Source organism: Protomyctophum bolini (assembly GCF_963924005.1).
Source record: "Protomyctophum bolini genome assembly, chromosome: 12".
Taxonomy (NCBI): Eukaryota; Metazoa; Chordata; class Actinopteri; order Myctophiformes; family Myctophidae; genus Protomyctophum; species Protomyctophum bolini.
Window position 1 is genome coordinate 23489599 of NC_137873.1, and position 18698 is coordinate 23508296.

Sequence of the window (18698 nt, forward strand, 5' to 3'; positions counted from 1 at the left end):
ATTAACAGTGTTCAGGGAACTAGTGACAGTTCATGGAGTTCTCTACAAGGTTGTTTTACTGTTATATTGCCATTTCTGGTTCTGCGCTCTGATTATTTTTAGAATGGGCTCAATCTGCATATTGCATTCATATACATACTGTACTCCTCTGTTTCGAGCAGGCTTCTCTTGACTGACCATATGCCAGCGTATACTTAAGGATCATAGCAGTCTGGAAGTTCATTTTTGTATTTAGCTATTACTAAGGACAATTTGAATGCAACAGTCCGCATAAAATTCGGTTTATATAATGTAAACAAGATTTGTTTCATATTTTTGTTTAATTAATAGTTTTTAATTTCATCCTAACCCTAACGCTAACCCATTATACAGAGATATTTGGACCTACAGTAGACAGCACCTGGCCAAATCAAATCCATTGTGTCTGTAATTCATTTGTAATTGTGTGTAATTCATTGTACTTGGCCAATGAAACTGATATTGATTCTCATTCTACGTAATGCTGGCAAACTCTTTTCTAATTTATTTCTTGTTGCACAACGGTGTCGCTTTCAGAAAATATTTCAACCTAACAACACAGCGCAATTCGAAAACCGGTTATTTTAAGCGAGCGAATAGAACAGCTCTGTGACTTGTTTTCGTTCGACAATGGTGTTCTAAAGGTCCTCTGGATATGAGTTGGTGTTGGCTAGATGGAACATAATTGTGAGTAATTAATTTTACATGTTGGACTTTTTGTAAGCAATGTTTGAAATGGAAATATAAAAAGTACGGCCCATTCTTGAAAAAGTGCTTCCTTTTCACTGCTTGGTTAGATTTTAGTTTGTACAGTACAGCAGTGCTGTGGCTGTTACGACAGTCCCTGCCTGCTCTATTATTAACAGTGTTCAGGGAACTAGTGACAGTTCATGGAGTTCTCTAAAAAGTCGTTTTACTGTACAGAAAATATTTCAACCTAACAACGCAGCGCAATTCTTGAAAACCGGTTATTTTCAGTGAGCGACACATTGTGCAACAAAGGATAAATTAAGTTTATTAACAGTCGCCATTTTGTTTCCCCTGTTTTATCAGGATGAGCTGAAGAAATTATACGCCCAGCTGGAGGTCCACAAACGCAAGAAGATGCTGGCCAACAACCCCCACCTGCAGAAGAAACGCAGCTCCAGGAAAGGGCTAGGCCGCACGTTGATGAAGCGCATCACAGAGATCCCAGAGTCCATGCACATGCACCGACAGTGCAGCCGCGAGGACGGCAGCGAACACGGCAGCAACCGCAGCACCCTACGGAGGAACCCATTTGACCCCGCGCACCACGGTAACGCCACCATGCTGATGCCATGAGAATAATTTTATCCAATTCATTTGTATTTTTGTTTATTTTGTGTACAGCTTGTTTTAAGTCACAGTTGTATGATTTGGCATTGTGACTTACACATAGTAAGAGTAATAGAGTATAGGTCAGAGTGGCTTTTGGCGGTACTGGCTGAGAATGTGTGTGCTAGAGCCACGAGAGATGGCTCAAAAGTTTCACTAATAGTGAAACTTACACTCCCCTTTTTCGGACCAATGGACTGTTTGAATAATTCGTATTTTAATCACCCATTTAGGTAAAACACGGGACGACTCCCTGAAGAACAAAGTAGTGGGCCTGAAGAAGTCACACAGCTACGACCATGTCTGTGACCAGGGTGATGAAACTGGGAGCCTGGACGCTTCCACCGTGGTGGACAAAATGACCCCCGTTGGAAACGGCGACGGTTCTCTCCTGGGATCCCTCATCGGCCGCAAACATAGCAAGAAGTCGGCGGAGCCGCCGCCGACTCCACCGAAAATGGAGTTGGCCGAGTCCACAGAGTCCGTTCCACTGTGCTGGAAGTCGGCAAGTGCGCACAACCTGACACATGACAAGAAGCCCGTCCAGCTACGCACATCCATTATGCAGAAGTCTCTGAGCGTGATTGCCAGTGCCAAGGAAAAGATGCCTGGACTCACCAGCAAGACACATAGTGTGGAGGATGCCAGCAAGAAAGGCCTGAAGGGGCTCACGCTGTCCGAGGTGGACGAGACACCGGAACACTACCCCAAGATGATTATCAGCCAATCAGTGGAGTACTCCAAAACCCCCATGAAGATGGGCATCATGAAACAACAGGTAGCCTGTCATACTGCAGTCATTACAAACTGTGGAAATCGTTTATTGAGTGATATTGATTGAATGATGATGGTAGAGATCTCAATCGAATGATCGAATCTGTGCGGCAGTTGGATGGTTGGTTGATTGATTGATTGTTTAATTGGTGTGTTGGTCAGCTTTCTTTTATCTGATCGTTAAATGGCAGAGTTGAACACAGTTGATTTATTCACTGCTTTGTTAAAACAGGTGAGTGGCAGCCAGCCATCCATTTGCTCTGAGCTGGGGAGGAACCTGTATGACCTGTCTGAAGTGTGTCCCTGGGACGTAGACGACCCGCCGACTCCCTCTGAAGGGAAAACGCAGAAACACGTCTCCATCGCTCCGGAAGAAACCATCTCAACACCCTGTGTGTCGAGATGCACCAAAAACGTCCGGTCTCAGCAGAAGCAGAGGGCAGGACAGTCCCCTGCAAACAGGCGGCGCTCCAGAGATAAGGGAGGTGAGGAGGGCAGAGAGAGCAGGAAACCTCGCTCTCCCAGGTCGCCTCTCCCTCTCAAGCCAGACGTCTGTCCGTGGGACTTTGACGAGCAGCCTATGCTGGCAGGTGATTGCGATTCCATCTCCCCAGAAAGAATCAGACGCAAGAAGAGTGTCACTCCCACCGATGGGAAGCCCAAGACTCTACACTCTGACCACTCCAAGTCCACAGGAAGCCTCCTGCAGCCTCCCTCCCTGATGTTAGAGATCTGCCCATGGGACTATGACGCACCACCCTCCCCCAAGCAGGAGAAGACGTGCAACAGCCCCACACCGCACTCCAAGAAGAAACGGAAAGGGTCCTGCTCCTCCAATCACAGAGTGGAGAAGGAGAAGGGGCGGGACAGGGAGAAAGGCAAGGAAAGGCGGAGTTCTACCAGCAAGCCCTCGTCAGAGAGGCGGCATGGCAGCCACTCCTCGGAGAGCGGCTGCCCAGTTTCAGGAAGACGAAGGAGCTCATCGAAGGATCCCGAGGTGACGGAGAATAAGAGGCAGGATGTTTGTCCCTGGGACACCGAGCCCTCACATGACAGCCTTGATCAGACTAAAACAGAAAGAAAGAGACAGGACTCCCAGAGCTCTTGTGACATGCCCCCAGCGATCAGCAGTGCTAAAATGGCTGAGGTTTGTCCTTGGGATTTTGACGACCAAGACTCTGGGAATAAGGCATGATGCCAAGTGTAATCATGGACTTTGTATGTTTTGTATCCACAGATTTGCAACGAAGAGGGAAACTAAGAACTCTGACTGTTTGAGTTATTTTACTAAATGTTTAAATTCCAACGTTTGTATTGGTGGGAGAGTATCTTTGTTCAATCATTTTATGAAGAAAGAAAACATGGTCCTATTGTCTAATGATGCATTCCAAACAAAGATATTTGTTTAGTGACAAGATTTGTGTTGTTGGTGCGCTGCAAATTTAAAGTCACTTTATTTGAGGAATATTAAGTCTGCACTTTTGCTTGCACAGTGGATCAATTTGAATTGTCTGTCACATCACAGTGAGAACATCAAATACATTTGATAATGTATTGTACTTGCCAGCATGCCAGGCAAGCCTTTGACCTCAAAGATTATGAACAAAGTCATGGCTAAACCTGTGATGGGGTACTTGAATTATTAACACGGTGGCCATTTTGTTCTTACGCCATACACCTGATGGTGGGGTTCCCTAGTTACAGTATGACATGTTCCGTGGAATGTTGCTTACAGAATGTCAGGCGGTGTCGCCTCCATCTCCAAAGTATCTTGCCAAATATGTAGGATTGGTGAAGCAAGACTAATAAATGTTTTATTGATCTGTCTGTCATTTTTGCAAATCTAAACAGGATTGCATCAGGCCGCAGTTTGCCAATAAATGTAGGTAAATTGGCCTGTGGATATATTGTTTACAAATACAGTGCACTGACAGTGACTACATAGCTAACAAACTAAATACTTGACAAAACTATATGGAAGGACATCCTCGTCTCTAAACTGCCTGATGGAGGGGAAAGGAACTGGTCGGAATAACGTGTTCCTTCCACACACTACGTCCGGCCAGGGAAACTCTCCCCTGTCAGGTGAAAAGAAGCAGCTTGGACTCATGCATAGAAGGAAGCATGAGGTCAGTCCGCTGCCCCCCCAGGTTGGCAGAGGAAGTCTAGCGTCCAGGATTACATTAGATAATTGACACTGGGTGAAAAAATGGGTTACAAAATTGTGGGATAAAACATTTAAAAAAGAAAAACTATGGAAGGACATGAGCACAGTGAAACTGTTAATTAAAACTGGCATCATTAATGTGGAAAATGACCAAAGCCCTGAGACACATTTATAAATAATAATGCCTTACACTTGATAATAGGTCATTTTTGTCAGTGAAACTTGTGAAAGGGGCCTTGCAACGAGATGTAAACTAGCCTTTATCTTGAACCATGAATGGTAATGACAAGATCATTTTGAATAGAAACATGGAGAAGTGAGATGGGTTATAATTTGCTTTGCTAATTAGTTTGCTGTACTGTGGCCTACAGTATATGTTCTGACAAAGGTTGGCGTCTTGGCAATATGTGTATACATTTCTCATAGGCCAGCATGTGGCAAAATGTCAGACATACATGAACAAAAGTGTATTAATGTAGTACATGATGGTGAAATGTTCAATGTTGTTGCTTATGGTAATCGGAGTTCCTATGTAAAACAATGCTTTTGAAATGGTGTGCATTGGTATCATGGATTTTTCACAGTAGCTTGCTGTTAATAATCTATGGAGTGCTGAAATATCTACAGTATGATGGTTTCCACCTCTGGTTGACACTTGTACTATATACAGCCTAGGTACTGTACAGCTGATACATCAAACACAAAATGAACTGCATCATGTAGGGCCACAGTACACTTAAGGGCCATGAAAGCCAAATATGAGTTGGGCAGGTGTGATAGTACGGTTCTTCCTTTCAGTTGCTCGCCTATTTTCGCCATTTGCTTGAATACACATTTTTTCTGAGAAATGTTAGGTCACCTACATTTTGCAAAGAAATAAATAACTGTCACTGTATTTGCATGTGTGTGTGCTGTTGCTCGTGCACATGAGCGCATGCTAATTGTGTGTGTGTGTGTGGCATTGACAGTGTTTCTTCAGTCTTCACACATCTAATGCATGACCTCATCACTCACCTGCTGATAAATAAATCAAACAGTTCTCCATTGTCACCAAAAAACCATATGTGTGACCATGACCACAAGTTTAATACACACAAACATGGTGAGTTGAGTTCAGCTTCGTGCACTTGGCTGCAAGTTTTCAACGTGGGTGTCGGCTCCCCAGGAAGTCACCAGAATGTGACCTAAATGATCTTATATCATTTGACATCTCTATCCAATACTTGTGGTCACTATCTGTATTGTATGATTGTTATGATGTTGCTTACAGTTGCTAGCTGTTGTAGCATCCACACAGGGGTATTTGTACTGTACATTTATATCGTGTTCAGTTGTAATCGCATGTACATACAGTAAATACCCTGTTCTCCAAACCTGCAATAAATATTTCTATAAAAACATGAGTCATGACGGAAGCCGAGTTTCTTAGGACAACGTTTCTGGTGATTACTACCTGTGTTTTACTTAAGTAGAAGTATCAATACTGCAATGTAGAACTACTCTGTTACATGTAAGTAACTGAAAGTCCAGAATTCAAAATATACTTGAGTAAAAGTACAAAATTATTGGCATCAAAATGTACTTAAAGTACCAAAAGTAGAAAGTACACATTGTGCAGAATGTCACAAGCATGAAGGAAATGCCAGCACTCAATATGTCCTTTTCACATGATTTATTTACCTCTGAAGAGCAGACAAACGTAAAAAAGTTTTAAAATGTACACAAATATTTTGAAATACAGATCTGTAAGCTCACAATGTGTCGCAATGTGACTACTGACTATGCTATTTAGTACTGTTTTTTTTTTCAGTTTACCAGCACTGAAATTCACTTCATTGGGAGCTCATTGATCTTTAAATAGTCCCTTTAAGGCTGTATTATACTGGGGAAAACATGGATTCTTGTTTAAATTGTTTAGGCTACTTAAGCCAACTAAAAACGTATCTTAACCAATTAAACCCTAAATTAGCCTACCTCTGTAGTTGCAAGCTTGTTGTGAGCTTGTAGTTATGCTATTAATTTAAGTATTTAACAATGTTGGTTAATAATCTGAAACGTTGAAATACTAGCAGTTCATTGGCATGCTGACATTTCTGCCCATTCTACTTCAGTTCCGTACAACACCGCCATCATGTGGAAATTCTAGATATTACATCGAGACGTCCCAAACTTGACATCGAAGGTGCCTGGGCTGGAATCTGGATTGATTTGATTTATTCAGCTATTTAACTGACACTGACAGGGTAGCAGGATTAGGATAGGTGGGCACAAGTCCACCACCCATGCCATGGCATCAACAGCAACTTTACATTACAATACATAGTAGATAATGAGAGGTGACAAATAAATCAGAACTACTTCAACTGCGGCGTTTGTGAGTGGGCTGCAACAATGGCCGTATACATGAATACATGAATGTTTCTGTTTGTTAAACTGTAAAAATCTAAAACTAAAGTAAACTGTTAAATGATGGTGACGTCAGCGATGTCAGTGGACGAGTGGTCTCGTTTCCCCTCCATGGCTCCTCTGTTGGTCCTGATCAGAGCTCACTCCGTGCCGTCACTGCCGTGGCGCCCCGCCTTGTCTTGCGTGCCTGTCTCGACCACTAAATGAATGTAAATATTGCACATTTGCACAAGGGTGTGGACCATGGTGTGGAGTCGGAGTCGGAGTCCACATGAGTGTACAAATCCTGGTGGGCAGGCGTTGTAAAAGTATGCGCAGAGGAAGGGTGGGATCACGTGAGTGCGACCGACGGGAGCGCCACCGCCCGCAGGGGCGTCCTCAGGGTAAAAACTAACGCCCCTCCCTCCTAGCCTGGCTAATAAGCCAGACCGAATCAGCCGTTACCTCCCTCCCTCCATCCTGGGGAAAAAAAGTAGTGAGTCTCATACAGAGGCAGAGGCAGAGTGTACAGTCAGTGTCCAGCCTGTCAGTGTCCGCTCTTTGCTGCTCTCTGTCTGCATCATTCACCCACACCTACGGCGAGAGACATCATCTTTCATCATCACCTTATTCTGAGATTCAAACATAATGGGCAACGTCCAGGTCCAGGTAAAACTGTCTACATTTTAGCGAACTAAAGTGACGCCTTGTTTTCTTCTTTTCGTCATTTGGCAATAATTTAATTAATTAAATGGAACGAGAAATTACCGTAACGTTAATTCGTGTAATTGGCATTATGTTATGTTTTGTTAACGTGAAAGCTCCAAATATTGTGATCAGAGGTTCAGAGCTATCTAAATGAAATTGCGCAGTTCCAAGAGATTTAGGCTACAGTAACTGCAAACCTCTAGGGATTGGCGGCCCAATGTGGCTGCCGTTTATCGGAGGAGGAGGCTGCACGCTGCAGTTATGTGGAATGTAGGTCCCTCTGGTCCAGAGCGTAAGTGGAATGTCACAGAAACGCCATCGTTTTACCGACCGTTATCAATAAGGCCGCATTGTATCGGATGCAGAGTGAGGAGGAGGCTCTATCTATCAATGGCCCACGTATAGATGCCTGTCCCATGACTCAGCGAGCCCACCACAGACTTCACTAGAGGCTACACCCCTACTGGGGGGAAATGGGCTGGGCTGTTGTACAGTAGCAGCCGACACATAATCCAGTGGATTTGGATGTTTTGTTTACTGGTCTACACTTCATAGATGTGTTTGCTTGATTCAGATATTTGACTGTCATCACTGTCATTCTCCTCTGTAGCCAACTATTGTTCCCTATGAGGACTTTGATGTTACTGCTGACATCAAGGAGATTAGAAAAGCTTGCAAAGGCTTTGGTAAGTGTTTTTTTTATTTATTTATTTATTATACTCCTACAGTATATATTTTTAATTCCCAGGCAAAGTGTATTATTTGATCTGCAAGTGACAGGCAATGGTTTGTGTGCACATTTGGGATGAGTGCATCTTTACTGTCTGTGTCTGTCTGATAAGACTGCATGCTATCAGTACCATGATACCATGATTTGATATTGACAGATTGATATCAGTCTCTCCGACTCTCTGCAACTATGCAGCCGATGTGTCCAGATTTAAACCACTTTACCGGCATATATTTTGGCCATGCCAAGTTTTTCAAATTATTTTATCTATAAACTCACAATGTGTTAACAAAATAAAGTTCAGTTCATGTGTTTTTTTTCTTCTTATATCAATAGATAACCCCCCACCCCCACAATGTATTGATCGGTGGTCTATAGACTCTCTGTATGTTGTCCTGCCTATAGAAACTCGATGGTGAATCTGTTTTCTATTTTCTCCAGGGACCGACGAGAAGACCATTATTGACATCCTGGCCAATCGCTCTGCAGCTCAACGTGTGGAGATCAAACAGGCATACTTTGAAAAGTATGATGATGTAAGTTTCATCCTGATTGTAAAACAAGGGTGCCAATCTCAGTACACTTTGTGAGTATTTCCCGGAGTGGACATCGATAATATCACCAACGTATATCAAATTGATATCTGCTTTAACACACACCGCCACTATACTATTGATTATTGATGAATTAATTATTATAATGAATCACTTTTAGTCCATCACTATACATCATTCATATACTGTAGAACCGTATCTATCTATAAATGCACCATGCTGTGTGTGTGTGTGTGTGTGTGTGTGTGTGTGTGTGTGTGTGTGTGTGTGTGTGTGTGTGTGTGTGTGTGTGTGTGTGTGTGTGTGTGTGTGTGTGTGTGTGTGTGTGTGTGTGTGTGTGTGTGTGTGTGTGTGTGTGTGTGTGTGTGTGTGTGTGTGTGTGTGTGTGTGTGTGTGTGTGTGTGTGTGTGTGTGTGTGTGTGTGTGTGTGTGTGTGTGTGTGTGTGTGTGTGTGTGTGTGTGTGTGTGTGTGTGTGTGTGTGTGTGTGTGTGTGGCCGTAATGCACGTAACTCGAGAACCGTTCGCCCCACCGACTTCAAATTCGACGTGCGTGCTCCACACCCCCATAGGGACTGCAGTGCCCGGTGTCGAGTCGGACTGCCACAAAAGGCCTCTGCCTGGGCTCTGGACAGGGCCCTGCCCAGACTCCATATATGGAGCTGGCTGACACAGAACTCCATATATAGGAATAAAGGGACACAGAGAGACAAATGTCCATATAAGACAGATGGGTGGAATGGGTACTCTGACACGGGTACGAGTATTGCATAGCCGGGTGGGGCATGGATCTCCAACTTCCATCGCTACCGACTCGGTGCTATACAGCCAGTACTCTGTCTATAGTAATCACAAATGCAGCAGCAATTCTGGCAATAAGAGTTAAATTACTGTGTAGCTCCACATCCACTTTAACGATCTGAAATCGGAATGAATCTCCCTCAAATTATTTATTTTTGAATGACTATAACTACAGTACAGTACTACCTACTGTAGCTGTCTCAAATGTTGACCTGTCTATAGATAATAAAGGCTGATTGTGTGACTGATGATGCAGATCAAACAAATCCACAACCGGGCTATTATTGGATGTTCTATGGAGAGTCAATGATGAGAGGTCATTTGAGAATGTTGGAATGATGTAATAGGGGCGAGGGAAACAGGAAATAATTAAGCCAACAACTCCATTGTACCGTCGTACAATGGAGTATAAAGAACTACAGTAACCGTACGTGTCTCTGTCTATCTGCACAGCTTCTTTATCAACTAGGCCCAAATCGCTCGTCACTTCGGCTGCAGTATACTCCTGTAGCTAGCTACTGTATAGGGGGTGCAGCCGAAGTGAGGAGCGATTTGGATACTAGATCGATATTAGCTAGCAAGCTCTAAATATGGATTTGGCTGGGGATAAAGTAATTAACTTGAGGTGGCGAATCAAAGTGCAACAGTGCACTTTAAAGAGAGATACAAAGAATCAAACACACACACACACACACACACACACACACACACACACACACACACACACACCTGTCTGTCTGTCTGTCTGTCTGTCATCCTCACCCTCATCTCTCCCCCTGTCTGGCCCCTGAGGAGTTGGAGGAGGTCCTGAAGAAGGAGTTGACAGGTAGTTTCGAGAAGGCCACCCTGGCCATGTTGGACCCTCCCAATGTCTACTTCGCCAAGGAGCTCCGGAGGGCCATGAAGGGCGCGGGCACGGATGAAGCGGTCTTAGTGGAGATCTTGTGCACGGCCACCAACCAGGTGCATATGTGTGTAATCGATAATCAACTGATCGTTGTGTGTCTTTTAAGCCCAAACCACACCAAAGGGTCAGGTTGGGACAAGTAGACCATACCAATGCAACTAATTGAGTTGCAATGAGTTGCCTTAAAAAACCTTAAAAAAAACGTTTTGTCCCAACGTGACCCTTTGGTGTGGTTTGGGCTTTTTTTAGCCAAGGAGGTCAGGTTACAACAAAATAGTGGGCGCTGTTGTAGCGTAAGTAATCTAATACATGAGTCAGCAGCATTTTAAATAACTATTGTTTACGGACACTGTTGTCCTTTCTTTGGCTTCAGCCTGTGGGTGCCTCTTTGATGCCAGCGTGTGTCTGTATCATTACATTCTGTGGCTGCACTGCGTTATAGGATTACTAAATGTCCTCTGTTGTCTGTTTTGTAGGACATTGTGAGCTACAAGGATACATACGCCCAGGGTAGGTGTTCTTTTACACTGTGATCCAGAGGAACTACCATGAATTAGATGTTCCGTTCACATTGGAAAATGTGGTTGCCCAGCCAGCACATGTAAAACACACTGTAAATAATCCAAAGGGAGTCACAGAATAAGAATGAATCACAGCAAAAACAGTCATCTTTGAGGTTGAGTCACAAACATGGCTGACATGACTTTATTCTTCCATTAGACTCACAAGTCAGTCTCTAAACACTTCTGTCAACTAGAGACTGAAGACAATCTCCCTGCTTTTGTTGTAAAACTGTCCTATTAGAGATTGAGATTTCTGATATCACAAGACGATTCTTTCATATTCAAGTTGGACAACTTTAATATATTTTTGAACCATGCATTTTGGTGTGAAAAAATTAACACAATGCATTATATCTCAGTTGAAATGATATGCATAACGCTTGAAGATTTACGTTTTACATTTATGACCGGAGATCCTCATCACAGCTTACTGTATGTATTTACCTCATACTGTAGTCCATGAGCGGGACCTCGAGGAAGACATTGAGGGTGACACCAGTGGAGACGTGAAGAACCTGTTGATTGCACTACTACAGGTAAACACAGACTAAAAGTAAATTTTAACACAAACAGGTTCATACATGTACAGTATTCATGATTACGCCTGATTTTTAGTGACAAATTGTTGTGAGGCATATCCCTTGACAAAGAATTGTCCAACGGTTGGAGAATCTTAATTGGGTATTAATATAGCAAATTATCATAATATTGGCCTGTGTTTCTGTCAGGCCATTTGGCTGTGACTCATCATGGGTTTTTCAACTGTGCTATGGATCTCATTCAGTCCTCGGGTGTTTTCCAACAGTGCTACTGGTTTATTTCCACCAATGTGGTACTGCCATTATCTCAGCAAGAGGAGATTTGGAAAACAGTGTTGTACAGTAGTAGCATCGCTTGAGGGCACAGACATCAGTACGTGAAATCAAGATACAGATGCACACGAGGCGAGAGGCATGAATTAATTGATTAATTAATATGTCTATAGAACCATAGTCAGTTTGGACTCCTTGGCAACCTGCCACTACCCTAGCCGTCCATTTTGAAATCCCTCTCTGGCTCTTTGCAGAGAGAAGTTTTTTCCAACACACATACAACAGTCTTCTCCTCACAAAAACATGTGTCATTGTCCAAAAAATATGTTTTAGCTAATTCAACATAAACAAGGCGGAACCAGGGCGGAATTAGCCATTGCCATTGTGAACAATAGCCAAGTAATGATAATGTATCATTTGCCAAATCATATGGTTCACTGCAGCTCAACAGTCGGTGTGAGGGCTGGACAGGAGATGTCTATGAACACTGTGTTTAAAGGCTTGAAGGCCATTTTCAGTGATGGAATCAACTACATACTCTGGTAGGCTGTTCCACACCCTGAACTGAGTGTAGTGTTACACTGCTGCATCTCTGCTCAACAGCACTGAGACCCTGTTCACCGGCAGCAATGCTGTGTTTATCACGCTTTGGAGTCCGTGCCCTCTCTAGATCTCTCATTCACTTCCACCCTCACCCATTTCCACTTCCCTTCTCCTGGTCTACTCTGAAGGACAAATACAGTCAAACCCCCATGACTCATATCCTACAACAGTACTTAACCACAGAATGGTGAATATAATCATCCCCAGCTGTTTTACTGTACACTGTGTGCCAGAGGATTGTTTTTCCGTTTGTTTTTCTATAATCAAAACTCAATGACCCTACTCTCCTCCACTCGCTTACTTTCCCCTCCTCTTCCTGCCACCCCCAAATTATATACCACCCCTATTATCCACCCCTCCCTCTACATTCCCTGCTCCTTCTGTCCATCTCTCCTCCTCCCCAGGCAAACAGGGATGAAGGCTATGAAGTGGATGAGGCTCTGGCAGAAGAAGATGCCACAGCTCTGTTTGAGGTCAGCATTGTCTAACAATGTAGTGAAACGCCCTGTATGATCCACTGCAGTCTGAACCCTTCAGACTCCACCCATAGAGTTGTGGGGCGGCCATAGCTGAACGGGTAGAGAAACTGCCTGGGAAAGAGAAAGTCCCAGGTTAAATTCCAGGCCCTGCAACATGTTGGTGTCCCTGAGCAAGAAAAGTGGAATATATCATAGGTGTTCTGTTCTTCAAGAAATAAGAATAACTTTTTTTTGGTGATATGATGATTAAGGCCTATTGTTCGGTTTCTGGTTCATGTTATGGCACTCGCTACTGTTCTGATGGGCTCAACCTACAAGGGCCCGATTTTTGTTTTTATATCTTGTGCATAAGTTCAAGCTTACTTGTAAAACAATATATCCCATTTTGTTCATGTTAGAATGACAAATTAGTGCTCTATAATGTAGGTTAACCTACATTAATTTTGACCTGAGATCAGATTAAAATAATGTCTTCTACATCCTGACAGTTTTCTGAAAAAGCTATGTTTCTATGTCAGTCGTTCTTCGATTAAAAAAAATAGCAGACCTACAAGCTCGTAGCGCGCCACTCGAGCTTGTAACGCCAAAAGGGGTTCCCACCTAAAATGGGTTAATAGTGTCAATTAGTAGACTAATAACATCCTATCCTATAATCCTACCGATAACCCCTGAGGCTGGGTGGTCGTCAACACAGACGATTTGTTGACCAGCTCTCTGTCCCCGGCAGCTTTCACTGCCTAATATATACCTTATTGTTGTCATGATGTTATTATGTAGCCATTTGATGCATATTGGAGATTTGAGACCATGTTAGACACAGGGCTTTATAAACCTCATGTGAAGCTAAGCTGGGATATTGTCTCACTGTCATGTGTCACCAGGCAGGAGAAGGAAGGTTTGGGACGGACGAGTCAACCTTCAGCGTTATCCTGAGTCACAGGAACTACATGCAACTCCAGGCCACCTTCAAGGTCTACGAGTCGGTATGTGACAGTCTCATCTTGTCCTAAAGCTGTTTCTGTGTGACCCTTAGCACAGCTGTCACTGACACTTTTCAACCACAATACTTGATAGTTGAAAAACTGTCAAGAGTCATATAAAGTGTCTGTCTACTCTGTAATGTGCTGTAAAATCCAGTGTGTTAATTTAATCACTTAATACTTCATTGTACTTAGAGATAACCTGACTACGCCAGATGGGGGCGCTATTGATTGACAAGTTCACAACCCAGCCACCATCTGGGCTCACTCAGGGGCTTATGATGAACCGAACCGGCCTGGGTCGGACCAATCAGTGGCAGCTATGGAAGTCTCATATGGAAGTAGTTTGTGAAGCGATGGAGTTTTGCAATCCCACTGCCTTCCCAGCATCCACCTGTAGGCTCTGTTTCTAGATCCCCCTTGGGGGTCCCTGTAATTCTATTTGGCATATAACTTAAATTAATGTTCACAGAGTATGAATAGAGACCGAGCCCTGATGCCAAACTATGCTTCAAATATCTATGCTCAATAAAAACAAAACAAGACAAAAAAAAAAAAATCGAAATTCAATCCAAAAGTTTTCTAACTGAAATGGTATTTTCCTTCAGCTTTCAGGGACGGATATCTTGGATACCATCGACGCTGAGGCCACAGGAACGCTTAAGGAGTGCTTCATTACTCTGGGTATGTTGGAAAGTGTCAATGATCGTGGTTACAATGAAATGTGTACTGATGCTGTTGCAGTTGCAGGGGAAGTGCTTAATTGTGTGTGTGTGTGTGTGTGTGTGTGTGTGTGTGTGTGTGTGTGTGTGTGTGTGTGTGTGTGTGTGTGTGTGTGTGTGTGTGTGTGTGTGTGTGTGTGTGTGTGTGTGTGTGTGTGTGTGTGTGTGTGTGTGTGTGTGTGTGTGTGTGTGTGTGTGTGTGTGTGTGTGTGTGTGTGTGTGTGTGTGTGTGTGTGTGTGTGTGTGTGTGTGTGTGTGTGTGTGTGTGTGTGTGTGTGTGTGTGTGTGTGTGTGTCAACCAAGTGAGGTGTGCTAAGAACCCTCAGCTATACTTTGCTCGACGCCTCAATGCCGGCATGAAGGGATGTGGGACTGACGAGGACACACTTATTCGCATCATCGTTGGCCGCTCTGAGGCAAGTGTGTGTGCGTGCGTGCGTGCGAGAGAGGCAGAGGCCCCCCTGAGGGTGGAGGCCTGTTTCAATTGAAACTGGTGAAACATAGGCTATTTCCACTATTTTAAATTAATTTATTACTAATGCACATTAGCCAATGATTAGGTTGCTGAGACCTGTTAAACGGTGAAACGCATTTCTTTTGAGTGGACCCGAATTATTTTATTCATGCAGGTGAAGTAAGTAATAAAGTAATAAAGGTGAGTCATACAGTACAAAAAGTGATTTTCATCTTGATCACTGCATCCTCTAGATCGACCTGGAGACTGTGAAGGACATGTACCTGGAGAAGTATGACGTTACGCTGAAGGAGGCTCTGGATTGTGACTGTGGAGGAGACTTCAAACGCCTCCTACTGGAGATACTGCATTAGACAACAAAAGTATTGTTCTCATCCTCACACACACACACACACACACACACATACACACAGACACACACACACACACACACACACACACACAAACACACACCCCAACCTCATGTAACCCTACCTCCAAATTCTTCCACTCACTTTTCCTATCATCTCACTCTCATGTCTGTATGGCATCAATTCACTTACCGGTTAAACCCTGATCATATTCTCACACTTAAACAAGTCTTAAACAAAATAGCAGATCTGCAAGCTCACAACACGTAGTGAAGCGACGGGTTGTGACTTTGTAGATCGACTTTTAAGTACCAGGCTTAAGTGACAGACTGTAGGCCTAATCCACACAACGCGGACCAAAATCTAATACAGTTTCACTGTACAGTGCACAGGGTCAGACCTACAGTCAACTCACAGTGGTAATCTTTAAACAGGCAGCTTTTGGCTGGGACCTGCTAATGCAACGTTTTTTCATGATGTGGCTGTTGCATCCACACACTTGACAGCTTTAAGAAAGCATTGTGAAATGTTAACAGTGGAGATAGTTATGGTACAGTAGATGGTTCTTAACAGATAACTGTCAGAAGTAGTCATCCGTTCACTATCAGCGACGCTATGCTTAAGCTCGAGCTGCTTCTCTGTTTGTCCCAGTATAACATTTAGCCTTTTAGCTCCAAGTTAATTAAGTATTACTTGAAGCTTACATCTTGAAATAACTAAGTTATGGTTCCAACAGTGGCATTTGAAGTATTATTAAGAATATATTAATGATTCCTCGCTGCTCTCTTTGTGTGTTATTGTTTTTATGTGTATCTTTGTCATGTGCAGAGTGCACTGCAGACAGAGGTGTGATCACTTCTTTCTCCACAGAGAGGCCTTGTATAAAATGCTAGCAATGCAATTTCCTTCATGCTGCGACCTAATATTAAGAAAAACCAAAAACCTCTTTGTATGGTTTTTATATTTATATTGGTGACCCCACTGTCACGTTTTAATCACAGCCACATAATTGCCTTCTACTGACACTTACACAGCATTGCCAGAGAATTACAGTACATTGGTTTTCCTTTTTTCTAATGAAAGTCAATCAACATTTAGAGCCCTTGTGTTAAACTACCCATAACATCATCAGATCAGTGTTTGTTGAGAGACCTGTAGAACTGTAGAACTTGCACTATATAGAAGAGTAGGCTGATGAACTCCCTGAAGCTTTGTGTACAATCCTAGAGCATGGATCTATATATACTGTAATACTTTCATGTATTCATTAAACTACGTATATTGTCTCAGCTTACTCTGTATTAGAACAAAATTAAGCTGTAGTGTCAGGTTGACACATTAAAACACCATTTGAGTTTTTGTTAACCCCCTGTACTGACATCAATGTATTTGAGTATAATAAATTATATCTACATTAAAGTCTTGACAGTCTGTACTCTCTATTTTATTTTTGTCCACTAGATGGTGCTAGTGTAAAACTATTAAGTGTTTGGCTTTTTTTTTTAAGTAACTGTTTTAAAGCACATAGCATTAAATTAGTATGAATTATTGATTTGATATGCATTATGCTACGGACCGCCATTTAATTGGATTTCTATCTAATTTAACTGAGTGTACAAATGGAACCAAATGGACCCGTCAGAGTTAGTTACAGACCCATAAGGGTCCATTTGGTTCCAAATGATCATTTAGCTGGGTCTCCCCTGGAACGAATACGAGACGGATCGGCCCAAGCGGCGAAGATCGGTTGCCCCAACGGAAATTTCCAGAACAATGGAGGGAGGTGAGCCATTCATTATCGAGGCATCATTTTAATTTGACCAACAACAACAAACTGGTTCTAAATGTTCTCCTTTGACACAACATTGATTCTAAATGTTCTAATATGAGAAATAAGATAAAATAAACATTGGGCGAGATATCCGTGCTTTGGGGCGAGGTATCCACACTGTGGGCCGGGCGAGATATCCACGCTTTTCGAAAAGTGAAGACTGCTCGCCCCAAGCCGTGGATATCCACGGATATCCCAAGCCGAGAGAGAGAGAGAGATTTTTACCTGTACTATATTTTTACCTGTACTTTTAAACAGAGAGGGGGGGGGGGGGTAAAGTGTCTAGTTAGTAGCACTTTAGACATTGGGTGGATCTGTTTTTTCAGAATATTTAGATGTTTAGTCTTAGTCTTTTGAATAATACGCAGACCAATTAGTCTTTGTCCCATTTAGTCTTCTGAAAAACCTTGTCTTTTAGTCTTTAGTCAACACTGTTGAAAACCCACTCAGTGATGTAGAGTAGACAGACATGAGAAGAAGAGGAGCTTGAATCCACTCAGGCACTCACAACTGTTTCCAGATGGACGCCTCCCAAAAAACAACATATGTTGTTAAGATTGATGTAAATGACTCTATCATTCCCTTCCATTGTAATTTCCTCTCCATCTCTCCTCTCTGTCCTTTTTGGCTTTGTGTTTTTGTTTTCACAGTATTTATATATACAGTATTATATTGATTAAAATGGCTCTATGGTCAACCATTGTTTAAAATTTGCATTATAAACATTTGGATTGGATGTATGGTACATGAAAATGGACACTCGAGCAGTAGTGGAAGAAATACTCAGATTCTTTACTTGGGTATAAAAGTAGCAATGCATGAATTGCTATAAAATACATGTTTACAGCACCAACGTAAAAGTACTAAAATCATAAAATGTTTCATATAATCTAACATTTATATTTTAATAATTCAATTATGAGTTTTATGTATATTGGTGGAAGTACCATTGATGCAAGTTGGCACACAATCCATTGATCATCATTAAAATAAAAATGCTCTGAGAATGCACACAATTAACCATCTGACCACATGGGACCAGCGATCATTTGACCACTTAACTGCCATAAGTGGTCAGCTGATCGGTCAGAAAAATCGTGTGTGTGTGTGTGTGTTACTGGGGTAGAGACTCTCTCGTCTCTCCCCCATCTGTGTTCTATTATCCAGGGTGCTAATAGGTGCTAGGCCATCTAAAGGCCGATGTAAGTTCAGTTCTGGGTATCGGCAGACTCTAACCCTCCCAAGTACTCCCATTATGTTTATTATCCACAGGCCACCATAACTCACCCAGAATCGTGCATCAGTCTGGGAGTGATTTCAATTTGCACCATGACATGCTCTCTCTCTCTCTCTCTCTCTCTCTCTGTATGTTGGCTTAAGTTGAGTCTGTTTTAGTTCATTTGTCCTCTGTGTAGACACTAGACTAGGTCAGTCACTGATTAGGATACCGGTACTGTATGTTAATATTCCGAGCATGCTGTATTG

The 18698-nt window shown here is 42.7% G+C and overlaps 2 protein-coding genes across 4 annotated transcripts in view; both read left to right on the forward strand.

The window, feature by feature from the left end:
* The window catches only part of gpr158b (G protein-coupled receptor 158b), a gene marked incomplete at its 5' end in the record, with an annotated part of 74451 nt that extends 70934 nt beyond the window's left edge, over positions 1-3517 (forward strand). Inside the window, 3 exons of the mRNA XM_080778410.1 lie at positions 1072-1315; positions 1608-2152; positions 2381-3517. Coding sequence (XP_080634536.1) covers positions 1072-1315; positions 1608-2152; positions 2381-3343 — 1752 coding nt within the window. The 3' untranslated portion in view covers positions 3344-3517. The remainder of the gene's footprint in view (positions 1-1071; positions 1316-1607; positions 2153-2380) is intronic.
* A 3664-nt stretch (positions 3518-7181) lies between these two features.
* On the forward strand, positions 7182-16806 carry LOC308325735 (annexin A13-like). 3 transcript variants are annotated; one of them, XM_080778397.1, is made up of 11 exons: positions 7182-7369; positions 8019-8094; positions 8580-8674; positions 10287-10454; positions 10875-10908; positions 11418-11497; positions 12781-12849; positions 13737-13838; positions 14444-14519; positions 14861-14973; positions 15266-16806. In XM_080778397.1, exons 1-11 carry the CDS (start codon positions 7349-7351, stop codon positions 15383-15385), a joined length of 954 nt encoding a protein of 317 aa, XP_080634523.1. In that variant the 5' UTR covers positions 7182-7348; the 3' UTR covers positions 15386-16806. The 3 variants fall into 3 exon arrangements, with proteins under 3 accessions (XP_080634523.1, XP_080634522.1, XP_080634524.1); XM_080778396.1 differs by having other exon boundaries at positions 7183-7369; positions 10284-10454; XM_080778398.1 differs by having other exon boundaries at positions 7183-7363; positions 10284-10454.
* The last annotated feature ends 1892 nt before the right edge of the window (positions 16807-18698 follow it).

What these genes read in the sequence shown, in the direction of transcription:
- LOC308325735 (XM_080778396.1), top strand. Translation starts at nt 7,349, where the DNA reads ATGGGCAACGTCCAGGTCCAG. An exon ending in GGAGTGCTTCATTACTCTGG is followed by an intron (nt 14,520 to 14,860) that starts GTATGTTGGAAA and finishes GTGTCAACCAAG; the next exon opens with TGAGGTGTGCTAAGAACCCT. An exon ending in TCATCGTTGGCCGCTCTGAG is followed by an intron (nt 14,974 to 15,265) that starts GCAAGTGTGTGT and finishes TGCATCCTCTAG; the next exon opens with ATCGACCTGGAGACTGTGAA.